Raw genomic sequence first — 21,075 nt, forward strand, 5'->3', positions numbered from 1 at the left:
GAACCGTATAAACGACTAAAACGAGACGTAAGGTAGTTAATAAATAGGAAGCTAAATAAACAGAGCCAGCTTTATATCTAAAAAAGGACCCTTCTAAGCATATTAATCGGTCGCTTGTAGATCTTAAATTAGTATATTTAGGGCAGATTAAATAGGGGAAGTTATACGGGAGGCTTTTAAAGAATAGCTCTGTTATAGAGTTTGCCTAAAAAGACGCCGATATAGTACTTTTTATAAGTACGGTTAATTTAGGTATATTTACTACCTAAAAATAAGGCTCTGCGGATGGTGACGTTATATATTACTAGGTAGGGTTAAGGTTTAACAAACATAATAATATCCTGCTGCTATAGCATCTAGAGCCTAATAAACGCGCAAAATCTTCGGAAATAAGGCTATAAAGGAGCTCTTAATACCACAGTTTATTAATATATATAACTACTTTATAGGCGGGGTTAATTAAGCCAATTAACTAAGGTTTTATTATAACACACAGAGGACGCACTTAAAGTCGTAGAAGCCTCTCTACTACTTCCTTCTTAATATAACTGTTACTAATTACTATAAACTCTCTACTAAGTTAGTACCTAGTTATTGGCCTGCCCGCAGCGCCCATAAAGCCTTCTATAAAGACCTTATTAGTGCCTTATTTAAATAAAGTAAACGTCTTACTAAACCACCCGGCCCGTCTGCTATAATAGAGGATAAGGATATTCATAAGGCGCCTGCGGAGGAACACGGGCAAAAGCCCGTTTGGCTGTTTCCTAAGAAGCCAAGCTATGTAGCTTATATAGCTGCTAGTAGAAGAGGTATAAATAAGCAAGCAAAAATAAAGCCTCTTATAGAGCTTTCAGTAAACACAATACAGAAACCTCGCGGTAGTAAGAAATAGGTAAGACGACGTCGTCCTCCAAGGACCTAATTCGGCTGTGCTTTATGCAATATACCCCTCTACAAAGTAGGGCCTTGCTGGCAGGAACACCTTAGCCTAATTAGGACATAATAGAGTCAATTATATATCAAAATTGAGCTTTATTATAATGATTTGGAGCCTTAATTCGTGATCAAATCCGTAGCTTTGTTTCGCCAAGACTCGATTCAATCTAGAGGCTCTAGTTGGTTCGCTTGTGCGTACGCCTTTATCAACGGCGCATGGGATAGTCTTTTTTATTTATTAAATACTTTAAATTTAAAAAAAAAATTTGTATATGCGCTGCATATGCATAAAGCTAAGCGTGCTCCAAAGCTGAGCGTGGTCCAAAGTTAAATTGGAAGTTCGGACCACGTTGAACTTTTGGACCACGCCGAGTTTTTTACGGACCACACCGAGCTGTAAGCCCACAAGTCCACCGTAGTAACTACTACAAGGCTTCGTTACATCAGCGGGGTTAGCGTGTCCTAACCCCGAGTTTTCTCCTGACCCCGCCGAGCTGTAAGCCCGAAATCTTGGCGGTCCTCTCGGCGATCTGACTCGCGAAAGACGGTGCTTTCGCGAAGTCGCGTTCGCCGAGTCACCCGCTGACGCCCTTGACTTTGCACGCGATTTTCTATCCCATTCAAGTCCCCCCTAAATTGCTCCCTCCCTCCACACGCATTCACCAGACACTTCGATAGGCTTCTGTGATGCCCTACGAGACCAATCTCCCAATTTATTCAATGAAATAAAGAAGTGAATCCGCCGAATGTGAGATATCCACTGCCGCCATCTCGTCGTAGGCTTCCAAGGCACACAACCTCGAAAGCGGACACTAGCAATCATGGTGTCTTCTTGCACTACAGGCGCCGATACCGAATCGCAAAAATCCACGCCTGCTTCCTCGCCACCACCCGTCGAAATGGAGTTTGTGGATAATGACGTTTCTAAAGAGATGCAGGTGGAGGAGGAGCAGATGCGGTTGAAGCGCGAAAAGGACGATCTGAAAAGAGAGCAGAAAATGGGGAAGAAGAGGCAAGAAGACCTTAAAGGTGGGAAGGAGGTGCTGGATACCAAGTTCAAGGCACTGGAGCATTTGTTGAGTAAGAGTAAGGTGAGGTTGTGCTTTCGCATATATTCGTTTGAGTCACGATTTTGGGCTTCTAGGCAGAACTTTTACTTCGACTGGGGCTGGGACTCAATTAACCATAAGCATGCTAATTAAATATCATTTCACAGCTCTTCGCTACCGTAATGCTTGCGCAGATGCAACGTCAGGAAGAAGAAGAGAAATCTCGAGATGCGAAAAGCCAAAAACAAGCGCAAAAGCGGGAAGAGAAGGCCGAGAAGATAGCTGAGGCATCGCAACGCCGTGCAACGCGTGCTGCAAATGAGAGCAACACTTCAGATTGCAACAAGCTACAGGCCGAGGAAAAGATACTCCCCACTCGTGGGAAGGGTAGATCGAAAAAGGGAGAAAGTAAAACTGGCGGCAAAATATCCGACTTTTTTAAAAAAGAGGATATTGAGAAGAAGACAAGCACAGTGAACGTCACGGAAGCGCTCCAAGCTGTGGTGGAAGAAGACGTCCAGACCGGTGATGTTGGAGTTCAAAACCTCAAATCCGCACGACAGCCAAGCCTTGTTACTGGAGGCACAATGCGTTCGTATCAGCTCGAGGGGTTAGAATGGCTGACTTCACTATATAATAACGGCATAAATGGGATCTTGGCCGACGAGATGGGCTTGGGCAAGACGATCCAAACAATCGCGTTCTTGGCGCACTTGCGAGAAAATAAGTCTTATGGGCCATTTTTGATTGCGGCTCCCCTCAGCACGACAAGTAATTGGGTTGAAGAGTTTAGGAAGTGGACTCCGAGCATTCCAGTTGTACTATATCATGGGACGAAGCCTGAAAGAGAAAACGTAAGGAAAACCAGGTTAAAGCATCCTGGGACTAGCGAGTTTCCAGTTGTCGTGACAAGCTATGAGATTTGCATGAATGACCGGAAGTTCTTGACCGGCTTTGGCTGGCAGTTTATCATCATTGTGAGTGTGTAGAGCTCACTGAAGAGTAATTAGCGTACTGGAGAAACTCCGTTAGCTCACATCTACTATAGGATGAAGGACATCGAATCAAAAATCTCGACTGCCGCCTGATCCGCGAACTTCAATCCTACCAATCCGCAAATCGTCTCCTAATTACAGGCACACCACTTCAAAACAATCTTACGGAGCTTTGGTCTTTGCTGCACTTCCTCATGCCCTCAATCTTCGACAAGCTCGAGTCCTTCGAAAGCTGGTTCGACTTCTCCGCGCTTAAAGACCGCAATGGATATGAGCAGCTTTTCTCCGGAAAGCGGGAGCAGTACCTAGTTGCCTCACTCCATGCAGTCCTCAACCCTTTCTTACTCCGTAGGGTTAAAGCAGACGTGGAAAGCTTGATGCCACGGAAACGCGAGTACGTGCTTTTTGCGCCTTTGACGCCAATGCAGCGCGAGCTCTACCAGGCCATTATTGATGGCACAAGCCGCAGTTATCTAGAAAAGAAAGCTGTTGAGCGACTCAGTTCATGGAGCGTGAGTGGCAGCGCGACTCCTCGTAGTGCTCGAAGCACCCCAAGTCTGAAACGCAAAGCTCTCGAGAGCAATGTGGAAACCCCCAACAAAAGCGCAAAATCTTCCCGCGAAGCCACTCCCGCTTCTAGTGTGCGTGGCCGAAGAGACCGCCCGCAGATGAACTACGAAGAAGTTAGCGACCGTCAGTATTTTGCGCAGCTAGAAGTCCAAGACCATTCCTCCGCAGAGAAAGAAGAGCTTGACTCATCAGCAGAAGAAGGCCTTATTCGCGCAAGTACTCTTGCAATTGCCAAACGCCATATCGGTGCCAAGAAACTGCAAAATCCTATCATGCAACTCCGCCTCTGCTGTAACTCTCCATACAACTTCTTCAACCCCTTCATCTCCACTTCATCCGAAGATGGCGAGATCTTCGCAACAGAGACGGAACCAGACGAGACACTCGTTACCTCCTCTGGGAAAATGCTACTACTCGACTCGCTATTACCAGATCTGCTGAAGCGAGGACACAAAGTCCTGATATTCAGCCAATTCAAAACGCAACTCGATCTCCTCTCCTCCTACGCGACCCAGCTCCGCGGCTGGCCCGTCTGCCGCATCGACGGCACCGTATCGCAAACAGACCGCCAAGAGCAGATCAATGCCTTCAACAAGCCCGCCACCGCCTCCTCCAATAAATCCCGCAAAGGTGTCGACGAGCCCGCCTACAACATCTTCCTGCTCAGCACGCGCGCCGGCGGCCAGGGCATCAACCTCGCGGCCGCCGACACCGTCATCCTCTTCGACTCCGACTGGAACCCGCAGCAGGACCTGCAGGCGCAGGACCGCGCGCACCGCATCGGGCAGACGCGAAACGTCATCGTCTACCGCTTCGCCACGCGCAATACTGTTGAGGCGAGGTTGCTCGAGAGCGCGGAGGGGAAGCGCCGGCTCGAAAAGCTTGTTATTCGCAAAGGCGGGCTGCGCGATAGCTCGAAAAAGATAGGGCGTAGAAAAGGGGATGGTGCAAAGGCGGAGTTAGAAGAGCTGCAGCAGCTGTTGAGGAGGGAGGACGGTGAGATGTTCGATATTGGGGCGGGTGGGGAGGGGAACAGGTTGTTAGGGAAGAAGGAATTGGAGATCCTGCTGGATCGGAGCGAAGAGGCGTATGAGCGTGCGGAGAAAGGTTTGGATGCTGGGAGGGAAGGTGATGTGTTCAGATCCGTGGAGAAGAGAGGGGAGGAGGCTTTGTTGGAGGGGTTAAAGGCTTGATTGTAGGGTGCATGAGGGCTTCTTGGACTATTGGCTGGTTGTGGAGTTCCGGGGTGGTTAACTACCTGGTTTGGATTGGAGAACATATGGTTTTTGATTACGTGGAATGGGCTTTGTACGGGTCATCCTTGTATACTAATGGTGGAGGAACAGCGTACTCAACCTCTTCCGAGACTGGCCCCAGTCCCAAGCTAGCATTTGCAATGCTTTTAGAAATATTAATAGAAGTCTCTCCAATAAATGACGCTATGCGAGTTTGACAGACCCATCATTTTGGTAACGAAATGTAGCAGAAGTCTGAGGTTATCCCCAGCTAGATGTAGAGGAAGACGAAATACCGTGCGGGTAAGTCCAGGCTGTCGGGTAGGATAGGGAATGAGAGGCTTATCACAGGCCTTCCGGGGCGTATATGGTTCGGTTGCCGTGCCGTATAGGTGCCGTGTAGTATAAGGTAGCCGTACGGGAGGAAGGGGGGACGCCGGAGGTGGATGCCGTTGATTCGAAGCTATCGAATGATAGGCGTGATGGCCGTTTTTAAGGCTTCTGTTAGGGCTCACCCTCCCAGCGAAAAAATTCTCCACGCCACCATGTCGCAGCGCCGACGCGCGCAGCTGCTGTACACACGTCTCTGCGTTTGCTCTAGAAGTCTAATGGCACGATCCTGATGGAACGCCGATAGTACAGCCAGGTTCCCGGGCTCCACCGCGTGGAGGTGCAGAGGCCGATCTCATGGAGCCCCTTTAAAATTAAATAGTTATTATATAGTAATCTGGCAGGGTGTGCCATCTTGAAAATGTGCTCTTTTGACTTACCTCAGCAAGCTCAGACGCGATTCCGTTAATACAAGTCAATCGACCCACAAGCAAATAACTAACCACATTCGTAATAAACCACCGGAATCACGTCTGACGCACTTTTCCAACGTTTATTACGCGCTCCGACATTTTCTACGATTTTCCCCATACCCGCGGTTAAATTGCTTAACCATAACGGTTTAAAATACTACTAAAAGTTAATCGATTAGAGAGACGACCCGATATTTTATAGATATCGGGCCAAAATTAGCCTATAACGGCCCAAAGTTAAGATTAATTTCGATTTAGTTAAAAATTGCGTTATTAAGGATTGTAATATTACCTATAACGTCGCAACAAGTATACGTATAAGAGCTAAAAATTGATCGTTTATAGACCTAGCTCATGCGATTATTTTAAGCCTATACACAGCCCTAGACCTTACGTAGGTAGCTTTAACAATTTTGTTAAAGATTGTATATATCCCTATCCCATGGTGTCTTTCTTGACACCTGGCGTCCTTGGCAGCTGATAGAGGCTGCGCGCTAATCGCTAGGTATCGCCCGTACCCTTGCTCGTTTGACTTTAGCTAGCCCCCACCACTAAAACTTAAATATCGCAGGGGATACTTGATACTTAAGTATTAATCTAATTAAAAATTGATTTTTGGGGTGCTTTGATGTATATAGCAGTAGCTTATATATATAATAGACTAAAAGTCTGCATAGTAGGATCTTATCCACCGCCTCTACTACCGCAGAATATTAATTTGGCTGCTTATGGAAGTCCCTAAAGCACTCTTCGCATAGGGGCTTTAAGCACGTTAAGCACTTAGTAACTATTCGACGTGCTTTAATTGTGATCCTCCGTGCCTTCTTTTACCTACACAACTAGTAATAAGGCATTATTTTAAAGCCCTGCGTCTTTAAGTAGGCTATTTGGCGTTTATAAGGCTTGTCTAGAAGACGTATATAAGGTAGAGGCGTGCTTAATATAACATAGTCATTTCTTCTAGTTCCGTTGTTCTTATGGCTAGGACCTATACCAGCTTAATATTAACCAGATTTTGGGCGTACTATTAACCGTATAAGGTCTCGTACTTCCTTATCTGTAGCTCCTATTAATTTACTGCCCTTAATAATAAGATTCTAGGCTAGCCGAATGCGGAACTAACGGTAGTTAATTAGGAACTTTTTTTTTAACTTTTTAAATAGTGTCTTGCTTATAAGGTAGGCGTTAATTATAGCCGCGTTAAGCGCCTAAAAGAATAGAGGTATTTAATTGCGTACTAAGGTAATTTAAGTAGTATAGTAGCTTTAAAGCTAGTTATGTATATTAACTCCGCCCATCTAGTTGTTATAATTAATCAATAGGCGTGGCAGCATTAGCTTCTTCCTGGCTTCCTCCCCCCGTATATAAGTAACTAGATCCTTAAGGAAGGAGTTATATAGCTGTGGGCGACGCCGCTTAACCTCACCGACGTCATCTAAGCTACAGGCGTGTGCAGTTATTAGGAAACGGACTAGATTTTTATTCTACTAGACGATTAAGAGCACGTCTTTTACTACTATACTAGATATAAGGTTGAACGGTAGTCTCGCCTTTCTTTTATCTACCGTTTTATGCACCGCCAGATAATTAATTAAATTTAAATGAGTAGTTCCGTAGGCAGTAATTCCAATCCGTCAGAACGCACTAAACAGTCGAATATTGCTAAAGAAGTTATTAAAATAGGCAGAATTGACGAGCTTATAGGGGCAGCTGGCGGTAGAGGTAGAAGACGGCTTTAGATATAGGATTAAGGATAATATCGGTAAGCTTTGTTTAACGCGGTAGGTAATAAAAACCATTTATCCCGCTGCTAAATATAAAGCTAAAACAGTAGCTATATTAATAAAGGCTTATAATCTTATATCCTTTAGAAATCGGCTTACCTAATATCTTAATCTTATAGCTAGATCTACTAGTAAACCTTATTATTATCTTATTAATAGATACTATAGAGCTAGGCACTATATAGCGTTAAAAAGCTTCGCCTAGCGCTAACGTTAAAGGTTTAATTTTAGCGTATATATGCTCTTTAGCGTTACTAAGCTCTAAAGCTAATATATAGAAGTAGCGCTTAATCTACTCCTATTGTCTACACGGTATAAAGGAAGTAATTGCGTATATAGGCCATTTGTTGTCCCGTTGCTAGATATTACGCGGCTGCTGCTACCAAAAGACGCCTATATAGATAATTAAGCCTATCTAAATCATTAATTCGCCGGCCGACGTGTCCCTCTAGATAAGCTTTTGTTTACCTACATAACGTCCTAATTAGTTAATTCCATTAGCGTCCTTTTTAGCAGTATAGAGATTTATATTAGCAGCAAGTAGATAAAAGATTAGTTAGCTAAAAAAGAGTAGGAAGACTTGCCTAGGAAGGTCCCACCTACTCCTACACCCCTTACTTAATCTTAAATCTTAATAATTAGTAACTAAGTAGTGAGCTTAACAATTATGTGGCTTATTACGCTTAGTAGAGGAATTAGTATTAGTAGTAGGGGAGGCGCTACTAATAGTAGAAATAAGGTTAATATTTTTACTAGCGCGCTAAGCAGCGATATAGAGCTTATATAGAAGATTAATAACGTGTAGAGGCTCTATAGGAACGTGTAGTAGTGGTTACTAATTAGTAGGTACTAACGGAAGGCCTAGCTACTTTACTTCATCTACTAACAGCTAAGGTAGCATTGTATTATTAATTTAATTCTTATTACCTAAATCGTCCTTACCACTAGCAGCTTGCCTATGCGGCTTAATTATAGCACAAAACCCGTCCTCCTCAGTCTTATCCTCCTATACTCGCTCCCTACCTTATATAACGGTAGCCTACTTAGGTAAAAGCTCTATAGGCTAGTTAGATTAAGGATCGTAGGTATACTAGTTGATTTAAAACTCCTATATAAAGTCTGCGCTAGTAGAGGCTCTATATGCGATTTAGGCGACGGCTTATACTTATACTTAGGAGTTTGGAACTGCTGCATAAACAAGCTCTAGGGCAGCTACGATAACGCTGCTGCTAATTGACGCCGCGAAAGTATGGCTCTATAAGGTTCAGGTAGGCAGTATACACAAGGATTTAATATTAAACAACTTCTGACTAAAAATCGCGAATATATAAACGACCCCTATCCGAACTTTCTCAGCAGCTTATTGCTTGGAGCTGACTTAACGCCTAGAATACCAAACTATATACGGTATAGAGCTTATTAATTGGCTTTTTAGGCGTGCGACGGTACGTAGGAACTAAAAGTGCATAAACCTGAAGACACAATGGGATACAAATTTAGAAAACGCGAGAGTTAAGTGTGGTTTTGGATATTATGGTTTTCTTATTAACTGCAACTCGCTTTTAGATAAGTGCCTCCCCCATCAAAATATTGTCTTTACATACAAATTCGAACATAAATCGAATATAATTGTATGCGCATATTTTCTTAACTTTATTTCTTTACCATAAGCCTAAGGCTTCCTCCTACCGTGTTTAGTAGATCTATGTCGCCTTATACTACGGCTGGGCAGGGTATAGTTAGTAAGGGGTGTCTTACTATAAATACTTAAATTAAGGCTCTGTGCTAACTAATTTTAACTACCTTACCCCTAAAACTAGTACCCTATAATACCCCCTACGGCCCTACTAATATAGCTCTAATTTATATAAATAGGGACTAGTTTTATAGCTTTAGTAAAGGCGTATAAAATAAAGCCCTATTTATAAAATATAAAGCTATATTAATAAAGTTATAGGGGGGTTTAGGGAGGGAAGTTCGTCGGATAGTTAAGCACGGCCTTTACCTATTGCGCCCTTATTACACCGTCCTTTTAGCTTAATAGGATTATAATTTAAGCAGGTAATACCCGCTAAGACTTAATAATAGAAAAGCTAGTAAGAAATAAAGCTATATATATTTTTAAGTAAAAAAAAGTACTACACATACGATTATATTTAATTTATATTTAAATTTATATATAAAGATAATATTTTAATATAGGAGGCTCTTATCTGGAAGTAAGTTGCAGTTAATAAGAAAACCATAATAAAGAAGTACGAATTATTTAATTAAAACTAATATCTTAGTATATTGAGGCGAGCTTTAGTCTAACATCTATTGTGCTAAAGAGGTTTATATTAGTAAGCGATAAAGCATAGAACGGGTTTAAGAAGAAATTTGGCTTATATAAAGCTAAAGAGAAGGCCAAAGAGACGTTAAGGACGGTGCGTCTTGGTTTAGCTACTATACAGCTGTGGATAGAGCAGGTTAATGAAGTAGCTGAATTGCGGCGGCGTAGACGTTCGAGCTTGTTACAGACAATAAACTCTACTTGTGGGCCGCAGACTGAAGTATACTTTGAAAGTAGGTATAGAGAGATTCCACCTTGTCGCGCTGTTATCTATCTTTATTATTATGGCTTCATTTACACTATTAAGATAGACGTTAACTGGATACTAGAAGGGAGTAAAGAAGACCCTAATATGCTTTTCTTTTAACCCAATATTATAGTTTTCTTATTAACTGCAACTCGCTTCTAGATAAGAGCCTCCCATATTAAAATATTATCTTTATATATAAATTTAAATATAAATTAAATATAATTATATACACAGTACTTTTTTTTACTTAAAAATATATACAGCTCTATTTCTTACTAGCTTTTCTATTACTAAGTCTTAACGGATATTACCTGCTTAAATTGCGATCCTATTAAGCTAAAAGGACGGTATAATAAGGGCGCGATAGGTAAAGGCTATGCTTAACTATCTAACAAACTTCCCTCCCTAAACCCCCCTATAACTTTATTAATATAGCTTTATATTTTATAAATAGGGCTTTATTTTATACGCCTTTACTAAAGCTATAAAACTAGTCCCTATTTATATAAATTAGAGCTATATTAGTAGGGCCGTAGGGGGTATTATAGGGTACTAGTTTTAGGGGCGAGGTAGTTAAAATTAGTTAGTATAGAGCCTTAATTTAAGTGTCTATAGTAAGATACCCCTTACTAACTACACCCTACCTAGCTGTAGTATAAGGCAACGCAGATCTACTAAACACAGTAGGAGGAAGCCTTAGGCTTATAGTAAAGAAATAAAGTTAAGAAAGTATGCGCATACGATTATATTTAATTTATGTTCGAATTTGTATGCAAAGACAATATTTTGATGGGGGAGGCACTTATCTGGAAGCGAGTTGCAGTCGATAAGAAAACCATAATACTATGCTTTGCGAAAGTATTGCGAAAATCAAATTAAGCGAGCCCCTCCGCCCGCAGACTGCTCGTTTTATAAAATGCTTTTATAACTACTAAAAATAAGTCTTATTCTATAAAATTAGTAAGTAAAACTATAAAATAGATACTGTTTTATAATTTTAAATATATGGCAGCTTAGTAAATAATGTGGTTGTAAAATTTTAGGTGGTAAAGCATTAGGCTAAGCGTCACCCCTCTATTAAAACAATACACCCCCTATTGCCCTACTAATACGACTCTATATTTTATAAGTAGGGATATATTTTATAGCCCTAAGATAGGGCTATAAAATAAGCCCCTATTTATATAAATTGGAGGGGTATTGGTTGAGTTATATAGGGTACTTTATAATAGCTGTAAAACTTAAATTGAGGCTCTGCGCTAACTAACCTAACCCCTCCACCCCTAAAAATAAGCACCCCTTATAACTCTACTAAAATGGCCATAAAATATATAAAAAAATGGCTTGTTTTGTAGCCCTAGAATAGGGCTATAAATTATATCTTTATTTATAAAATGTAGAGCTATATTAGTGGGGCTATAGGGGGTATATTGTTTTGGTAGAGGGGGTAATGCTTAGCCCAACGCTTTACTACCTAAAACCCCACAACCACATTATTTACTAAGCTGGCATATATTTAAAATTGTAAAGCGGTATCTATTTTATAGTTTTATTTACTAATTTTATAAAATAAGACTTATTTTTGGTGGTTATAAGAGCATTTTTGTAAAAACAAGTGTCTGCGGGCGGGAGGCTCGCTTAATTTTGATTTTCGCAATACTTTCGCAAAGCATAGTAAACCTTATCGCGATAAGTCTTGGCATACCCCAAATAATTTTTCAGTCGCCTTCTTTATTATTATTATATAAAAATAACTAACTTAAACCCAGTAAATAAAGCTATATTATCCTTTTCTTTTAAATTTCAGTAGGTGGCTCTATATATGGCTCTACATCTGGCTTTGCGCATGGAAGCTCTGTACGAAGCTTTGCACGAAGCTCTGCGCGAAGCTCTGCACGAAGCTCTGCGTTGAAGCTCTGCACGAAGCTCTGTATACAAAAGCTCTGCACGACGGCTCTGCGTACGACGGTTCTGCGTACGGCGGCTCTACTACGGAGGCTCTATATAATTTCAGCCAGGTAGGTATCACGAATGACATAAGCTAGCTGGTAGGTAGAGACACAGAATTGAACGATTGATCTATTTTATTTAAGGTGGCTCTAAGAGCCCTAATATACATAAGAGAATTGACCCCCTACAGGGGTCCCTAGAGAGTGATGATATACGTTAAAAACTGACGTTAAACAGCACCCGTCGCACCTCTGTAGTAGGGCTACCTCTGTGGCCAACACACCCCCTTAGATCTGGCGTAGTACGTTAGAGCTAGATTACCGGATTAGGCAGTTGGGAGAGACGTGCTAGTAGTAAGCTTTGCTGAGCGTTAATTGACTAGAAGTCTGATATCGCGGAGCCCTACTACATTAACGAATTTTTAATAATTTTACTTTAATAGAGCTTTAGTTAGTCCATCTATAGCTATCTCGCTTATTAGTACCCATTGCATAATAAAGCTTCTATTTTAGACTTTTTAGCGAAGCCAGAATTAATGGATATCTACGTATTAGAGTTTTGTAGATACCGTAAGGGTCTCTTTTATTACGATCCGTACTAACTGCTAATTGTTATAATTAATAATAATGTCCTATTTAGGATTAAATCTAATGGCTTTAAAGATCTAAACTATATACTTAACCTCCCCACTAACGTATAAGAGAGCTAGGAGTTCTACCTCTGTAGTAAACTTAGTAACTACCTTTTATCTAGTTGCCTGCTATGCTATAGGCCTATTAAACAAGCTTATTAAGAAGCCCTATAAGCTCTAATAAGTTAGAGCATTATTAGCAAAGCTAGTATTAGAAGCAGCTTTTAGAACCTAGTTTATCTTATACGGTATAATAGTAGAGAACTTAAGAGTGAGGTATCTAGTATTATAGAAATAGGTAAGCAATCTGTTAATCTTTATAAGATAAGCTGGTAACGGATTTTATAAGAACTTAGCCAGCCTACTAATTAAGAAAGTAATATCTAGTTATATAGTAGATGCTAGATATATCGCAGAACCTATATAACGTTAATATTCTTTTATCTAATTTGGCGTAGCTTCTCCCTTATATAGCGTTAATTCTTAGCCCGATAGTAGTATAGCTAATAGCTTTAGATATTCTAGATGGTATATTAAGACTAGCTTTTTAAGATATTAATCTAGACAGAGCTAGAGCTTTCCCTTTTATTAATCTCGCATAATATAAGTATTTAGGAATAATGTAAATTAAGGTATTTAGCGGATCTTAAATTAATCTTATAGCTACTTTAGGATGTCCTCTATCTGCTATTAACAGCTTAGGTGTCCTATAATTAGGATATTATTAACGTAGAAGAATATAAAGATAGGTTTGGTAGGGTGTATATAGAGATATAGTTTGTCTAGTATAGCTTTTAAACCCATGCTTTACAGAGCAGCAGATATTTCTAAAAACTATAATTTTGGAGATTTCCGTAGTCCGTATATTGCCTTTCTTAGATAGAGAGAGAATCTAGGCGGTAGGTTTATACCCTTAGGGGGAATAAGGTAGACCTTATTGTTAACTAAGGCATTAATAAAGGCTTTAACGGCGTTAATCTGTATAATATCTAGGTTAAAGCTAGCGATAAGAGCGTAAAGTAAATGGAAGGTTTAATAGACTACTATTATAGCTTTAACCTCCTCTTATAAGACTACCTAAAGGTCTCTATAAACAACTAGACGAGCTTTAAATCTTATAATAAAGTTATCTAAATCTTCCTTATACGTAAAGACCTATATAGTAGGAAGTCAATAGACCTTCTTAATTAGTTATACCTTGTCCTAGGTCTACTTTTTAGTTAAGGCCTTTATCTTAGTATAAGTAGCTACTTTAAACTCTATAGCGTACTTATAATTAAGTATCTCTTTCTATAACCCTAGTAGTGGTAGAAAGTCGTCTTAATATCCGTATATCTTTATAGTAGTAGTATAGAAAGCGTAAGCTAATGGTGTTATATCTGGATTAATAATATCACTGTTATTAATTTAAACCGCAAAGGCTTATTATTATAGATCCTAATTTAGTATATCTTTCTTCTTTACTATAGACTACTTTTTACGGCTAGAACGTCTCTTACCCCTTAATAATAAGCCTGCTGTCGTCTAAGGTTTGGAATAAGGTGTAGGATTTATAAACGGTAGTTTGGTGACTTTAGAAGATAACTAAGTAGTAGATAGTGTTTATAGCGTAGATACCGTAGTAGATGGTAATTACTAAGGCGTTAAAGACGCTAATAGTATAGATAGTTCTAAAGTTAGCTTTGGGGTAGGTAGCTAACGGAGTTCTTCTATTAAGATCTAAATGCTTTTTAATATAGGAGTAACGTTAATATTTGCTAAATGCGGCAGTCTTATATCTAGTTCTTTATTAAAGTTCTCTATTTAGTCCTTACTACTATTTTAAAGATTATTTAGTAGGTTTTAGACTTATTAAAAATAATCTTTTTAAGCCTATAAGATAATAAGGTGTTCTAGTATAATAGGAGATTAATATTTCTTTAACTTATTAATTTGTATATTATAAGATCGGATAATGCGGTTAGTGGTTAGTATCTATATCCTATAGATATTTAATGCTTTTATACTAATAAGATAACCTACCTAGGCTTATGGCTTAAACTTTACCTTCCTAGGAATACTGTGTTTAATAAGCACGTAGGTTAAAGATCTAGCTATATAAAGTCCTACTAGCTATAGCTTCCGTTTATAGAGTATTTTAAATAGGGTTTTTTAGTTAATAGACTTAATGGGAGTTTAATTAAGTAGGAACACTGCTAGAAGTATAAACTCGGGCTATAGATTTACGGGTAACTTTGCTTTAATAATAGCAGTCCTTACTTATTTAGAAATAGCTCTCTCTAACCTCTTTATAGGTCTATTTTAAGCTAAAGTATATAGCATTAATTGCTTAATAATACCTCTGTTAAGTTAAATAAGGTTCTTTACCTTAACCCCTATACCTTACTTCTTATCTATATACTAAATACGGATACCTTAAGTATTAAATTTCTTTGCAAATGCTATTATTAATTTAAAGAGTGGGAGCAGTATCTCTTATTTATAGTTCTTAATAGGAAAAGCATAATGGTACTTTATATAGTTATACCAAAAGTAAGCTATATACGTATCTCCATTAAACCCGTCTTCCTTTATAATAACATTAAAGTAAATATATTTAAAAGGGTAGGTTCCCTTTACAAATATTCTATAAGATATCTACTATATTATCTTTTTAAGAATATATGGTTTATAAAGTAGTACACTATACAGAGTTCTTCCTTTATTTGTCTTAACTACTTTAACCCAATTTACCGTAGTTGGCAGATAATCTACTAACTCCATATTACAGTATAGTAAGCGTTAATACTATACTTTGTTATATACTAAGGTCTTAAAGAATCTAGTAGATATAGCGTAGGTAGTAGGAGTAGGTAGTAAGCAGGTAATGGCATTAATAAGGTAGAGACCTCTGTATTCCGTAAGGTTACTAAATAGGCTTTTGTTATCTTTATAGCGCAATTAGTTTATAAATTAGTTAATAATTACTCTAACCCTACGGAGCTTTGCTGCGGATATTAGATTAGTATGGAAATAGGGAGCGTACGCTACGTTCCTTAATATTAGATACTAAGTTAGGCGTTGTTTTCCTACCTTAATTACTAAGTTAATATTACCGTATCTATGGATTTCTGCCCTAAAATCTCCAGCTATTACTATAGATATATTTAGCTTAAAGTTACAAAAGTATCTAATATCGTTGTAAAAGTGGGTGTCTACTATAGTGTTATACCCCTAGGCATTAATTAAAGATAGATCTAGATAATCCTACGATAATATTAATAATAAAAAGGATATTATTATAGTAGCCGCTGTAGCTTAGGGCCTGTCCAGATCTTTAATCTTTTAAGTAGTAGACGAAGCTAATATAGACGTCTTTAACCTAGGGCCTTCCCTCTTAATCTACTTAACCCTTTTATTATAATACTACTTGTTTATTGGGACCTTAAGCTATTCCTAATACCTCCTTAGATACTTGTTATTTGGTATAAAGTTTAGACCTTAAAGAGACTAAAACAGTTACTTACAATTCTTTAACTTATAGGGTAAACTATAAGTAAAGCACTTTGCCTTAGGTAATTAAGAAGGTACTAGGGTAGTAGACGTTATAAGATCTGTAGATAGCTGTCCTAAGAGTATAGCATAAGCGTTACGTCCCGTATTTAGATGCTTATAGAGGAGGTTAAATTTCTTAATTATTGTTGCTATTTTAAGCTTCTCTAACCTCTTTGCTACCTTTTAAATAAAGGTATAATATAGAGCTAGATAGATCTCCTTATAGTCCTAGATAAAGGCTCATATAACGCTGCCTTTTATTACCTCTATTAACCCTTCCTCTAGCTCTTTACCGTTCTATATAATGGTAATATAAAGCTAAAGCTAAGATTCTAGAGTCTAACGTTTAGGCCCTTGTTTTTGTTTCTTAAGATTGTCTAATACCATTTACTATAATATAGCTTAAGATAGCTTTGCTACCTTTTTTAGCTGCCTTAAAATTAAATATAGTGTAGTAAGGTTTTTAAGATATTCTAAGAAGTTAGTGCCTATAGTGGCATGCAATAGTACTGTAAAGGTATAGAGCTTCTCTTCCCGCTTTATATAGTCTTATTATTGGAGCTTATAGAGCTTAAAGAGCATTCTTTATGTCTCTAGAGACTGCTAAGTTTATTATCCTTATTGACTTAATAACCTAGGTATAGCTGTTCTAGTAGACGATAGAGTTATTGCTAGAGCTGCTGCAGGTGCTGTAGGAGCTGCTGCTAGTGCTGTAGGAGCTGCTAAAGCTGTTGCGGGTGCTGTAGGAGCTGCTACTATCAAGGGTATGTTTGGCTTAGTGTTTTCCTTAATTTCGTCTTCCGTCTTATCTGGGTTAATATAGTCCTAGATCTTTACAAAACTTACTTCTTAGCAGATAAATTAAAACTATAAAGGCTAGTCCTTTTAGGTTAGTAAAAGAGGATTGGTAGAGTCCGTTGATATAGGTACCATAGTAGCTTTTATTGTTTTCTTAAGGTTGCGTAAAGAGACGCGCTTACGCGTAAAGCACGTAATATTTTGTGACGAACTATGCTCAAAGAGGCTTAGTGGTATTCGTCTGGCCACTGAGATCTCCCTGGTGCTTAGAAGGTTACCGGGCTCATAACTTTCAGCCAGGCAGGTATCACGAATGACATAAGCTAGCTGGTAGGTAGAGACACAGAATTGAACGATTGATCTGTTTTATTCAAGGTGGCTCTAAGAGCCCTAATATACATAAGAGAATTGACCCCNTACAGGGGTCCCTAGAGAGTGATGATACACGTTGAAAACTGACGTCGAACAGCACCCGTCGCACCTCTGTAGTAGGGCTACCTCCGTGGCCAACATATAAAAGCTTTGTGCAGAGCTTTGTGCAGAGCCTCCCGCAGAGCTTCGTGCAGAGCCTCCCGCAGAGCTTCGTGCAGAGCCTCCCGCAGAGCTTCGTGCAGAGCTTTATGCAAAGCTTCGTGCAGAGCCTCCATACGCAGAGCATCATGAATATCTGCCACCAAATTCTGCTAAGTCCACCGAATTCTGTCCTATTCTGTCCGTGTATCAATTAGGGGGTATCCCTCCACCGCTGTCCAAATTTAATTAGGCAACGTTAATGTTTATATATAGAGAGGTGCTGCTAAAAATCCGCAATAAGACATCGTGAAGTCTATATCACTTTCCTAATCGGGACAGCTAGCTGACAGCGTGACAGTTAGCCTACGTTACCTTGCAGTTAGCGGAGAGCGAGCGGTCTAATTAACGCAGTCAGTCAGCTATAAAGGCTGAAGCTCGCAGCTAGCTGACTGTTGGACACACTGAATGGCTCTGCCTTTGGCGTTAGGTCTGATAGAAAATGTAAGCTTTGCAGTGCGGGTATTGAACGAACGACTTAATTGTAAATGTAGCTCTACAGTCTCTATATATACACGAGGTAGGTAGCAAGAAGATGACGACGATGATCCACAATTGCCACTGTAGACAACGCCACTTAGTCGGTGATAGGTAATAGAAATAGGTAATGGAATAAGTAGTGAGATATGCGATGGCAAGAAATAGGGTGGTGAGTCATAAGATAGCGCAAGCTTTGGTACCGGTAGTCGGTTACAGAAAAGCTATGGCAACTGCCGTTTGCTCGGCCCCTGCCCCGAGCCAGACCTGGAGAATTATCGCTACAGGCAAAACTCCTTAATATGATACCGGGTATATAACGATACATTTGGTATTACGACCCACACGCCCTGATCATGCCTTTTTTGGTGTAACTAGCGATAATCTGACTTTTGGCGATATCGTTAAGCTCCACCACCAATATCGGTATAACTAGTTGTATGGGAAGGGGGTATATCTGGCCTATAAGGAGGGAAATCTATACCCTTTAGGCTTTAAGATCCACTTTTTGTTAAAGTTTTACTGCTTATTTACCCTACACGTGACTCTTGATATAACAATACCATTGGTATTACGATACATTTGGCGCCAAAACCTATATCGTACTAAGGAGTTTTGCCTGTAATCGGTAAACCTCCCATCAGCGAAACTTGGCGGCCCTTCTCCTCATCATCCTGCTGATTGATACAGATGGCGTCAATCTAGAGTGTCTGCGAATAATTTGAGCGTCGAAATACCATAAGAATTCCCAATGTTCCGTAGCTGGATTGTCTTGCGCTATTCCGATTTTGATTCCGTGTGCGTGGCATTTTATAAGAGAGTATCGAATTCTCAGGCAATTAAAGCTAAAACGAATATGCTCTTGAACACTCTGTACCGATATGGTGAGCACCGAGAAACCAAATCAAGGCCCATGGACCTCATATTATTGATCATTTATATATCCAATATCGTCTTTCAGTAACGTGATTCTGAGAATGACGCACCGGCTGTCAGAGGCTATCCAGCCGTTTACATATGGCTCTAGTGGATTTTCAGTTAAAGCATCTAGACCCTAGCCCTTGGATGGCCAATTAGCGACGAGTATTAAATCTAATTGCAAAATCAGGAGGCATTAGAAGTATCCTCGAGGTTTGTTTGAAATACGCTGTGTTCCCAGATGGGGTGAGGGTAGGAAGACCGTGCATACACCCAGGATTAAGGTAGGCTTTCTAGGACATCGGAAAGTTGCCGGAGCATAGTCCTCTAGTGTATGGTTTAAATAGATTTTGGAATCCGGTGGCCGGTGATCCATGGCAATATCCTCTTTAGTGAAATTCGCATCTGCTAACACAATTGCCATTCTTTATGATGAACGACATATTTTATTCCCGCGAATGGATCAAAACGACTATCGGTCTCCCAGCAACTTTATTAAGATCCAGGAAGAAATCAACTCGCAGACTCATATCCTTGCACTGGAATTAGAACACTGATTAGGTTTCAGTAGGCGGGACATCGTGCAAACCCTTTGAGAAGGGATCACAGTTTGGCTTCGAATCTCTGATATACTCCATCCAGGTGCATGCATTGGTGGCAAGATCCGCGCCGTATATCTCTTCAATCCATGCGATCACGCCATCAGTCCCTGCGCTGACACCTGAAGTAGTCCAGATCTTCGGGCTGCCTTTCACCCAGCGCGCGTCAGCGACCCAATAAGTCTTGCGACTCGTCGGTTTGGAGGTTACCCATTTCTAGAGAAATGTCAGTAAAGGAAGCTTGTGGCTTCGACTAAATTACTTACCCAAGCCATCTTGTTTGTGGTGGCCCTCAGTCCATTCAAGAGACCGGCCCGTGCTGCTAGGTCGGCCCCTGTACAGACTGTAATTAGATATTGTAGGTTCGGAAAGATATTCCGGAGCCATTGGATGACCACATCGGGAACGTCATCAGACCCCAAACCCCCTGGAATGAGCAGCACGTCTAGATCAGGCGCATTTTCCAACGTATATTCTGGGGTTATCTTCTGAGCCAGGGAGCTACCAGCCATACCGGGCTTCCCGGGAGAGACAGGCTCCATGGTTTCAGCAATTATGCTAAGTGATACATTCTCGATGTAGACTGGGCTAATTTTCAAGAAATCTTCCCGAGAGATAACGTTGAGAGCTTCAAGAGGTCCAAAGACATCGAGAACTTCAAAACCTGGATACAAAAGCAAGCCGAATTTGGTTGGCTCTTTAATACTCAGCATTTTATCTTCCAGTTAAATTCTTTGGTGTAAGGAACTCACTTTTGCCGGCCATATTGTTGTACTCTCCACGGTTGGATCTCGTAAATTTCTAGCGAACAAAACTTCAAGTTCAAGTTATTGAGAGCTGGGAGGTGAACGGCTCCTGAAGCAGTGAAGTAGGTAAATGAGATACAGAAACGTTGCCAGAGGAATTTGGCTCCTATATTTCCAGGTTTCGGCAGGCTTTTAAATATGACTTATTGATTACACAACATGCCACAGGGGGGGGCGCAGCTTTTACTTTCTCGGCTTTGTCTTACGCAGCACCAGCCAGCCATTTGATTGTTTTTTTTCGTCGAAAAGGCGATTTGCAGGTCAGCCAAGCCACCCAATATCTCCCCGCACCGGAGCTGAACTACAACTGTATGCATACAGTATCGTTGTAATCCTTTTATCTAGGCAATTTTCCCTGGCTTATCTTCCTATTCGCTTCTTCCTATTTCGGCTTGAAGCCTATCATGCCGTCCGACATTGAAAAATTTGGAGCCTAACTCAGTTTTCCAACTGTGCAGCTTCAAGTGTGTTCCCTGCATCACTTTGGGGTCTAGACCCGGCTTAATAGTTTTCTACCACAAATTTTCCAAGCTTTGTAGTCCTATCAAACTCCCCACAGCGGGGCTAAATTAGATGGAGGTCACGTAAATTCGAGCAAGTTCAGCTAATCATCATTAATAACGTATTAGCCACCCGATCGAGCCACCCAAAATTACACCAAAATCAGCTATCTTTATATATCAATAACTCTACCACCACTTAATATATAATTTTAAAATTTTAAAAATGAATACTCATATACTTATACTACTAATATAATAAACCTTTAAAACGTAATTATTATTATTTGTATTAAAGTTATACTTTTACTATTAAGAAATTAAAAAATCTTTAAACT

The 21,075-nt window shown here is 39.9% G+C and overlaps 2 protein-coding genes across 2 annotated transcripts; one reads left to right on the plus strand and one right to left on the minus strand.

Moving 5' to 3' along the window:
• Nucleotides 1-1,522: 1,522 nt before the first annotated feature.
• On the plus strand, nucleotides 1,523-4,998 carry K441DRAFT_601934 (uncharacterized protein). Its single transcript, XM_067645247.1, has 3 exons — nucleotides 1,523-2,027; nucleotides 2,153-2,962; nucleotides 3,034-4,998. Exons 1-3 carry the CDS (start codon nucleotides 1,758-1,760, stop codon nucleotides 4,741-4,743), a joined length of 2,790 nt encoding a protein of 929 aa, XP_067509399.1. The 5' UTR covers nucleotides 1,523-1,757; the 3' UTR covers nucleotides 4,744-4,998.
• A 14,391-nt stretch (nucleotides 4,999-19,389) lies between these two features.
• Nucleotides 19,390-20,144, minus strand: K441DRAFT_536527 (class I glutamine amidotransferase-like protein; the record flags this gene model as incomplete). Its single annotated transcript, XM_067642421.1, has 2 exons — nucleotides 19,390-19,647; nucleotides 19,698-20,144. The coding sequence occupies 2 exons, from the start codon at nucleotides 20,142-20,144 to the stop codon at nucleotides 19,390-19,392; spliced, it is 705 nt and encodes a 234-aa protein (XP_067509400.1).
• Between the last annotated feature and the right edge of the window lie 931 nt (nucleotides 20,145-21,075).

This window comes from Cenococcum geophilum, assembly GCF_001692895.1.
Source record: "Cenococcum geophilum 1.58 unplaced genomic scaffold K441scaffold_3, whole genome shotgun sequence".
NCBI classification, from domain to species: Eukaryota; Fungi; Ascomycota; class Dothideomycetes; order Gloniales; family Gloniaceae; genus Cenococcum; species Cenococcum geophilum.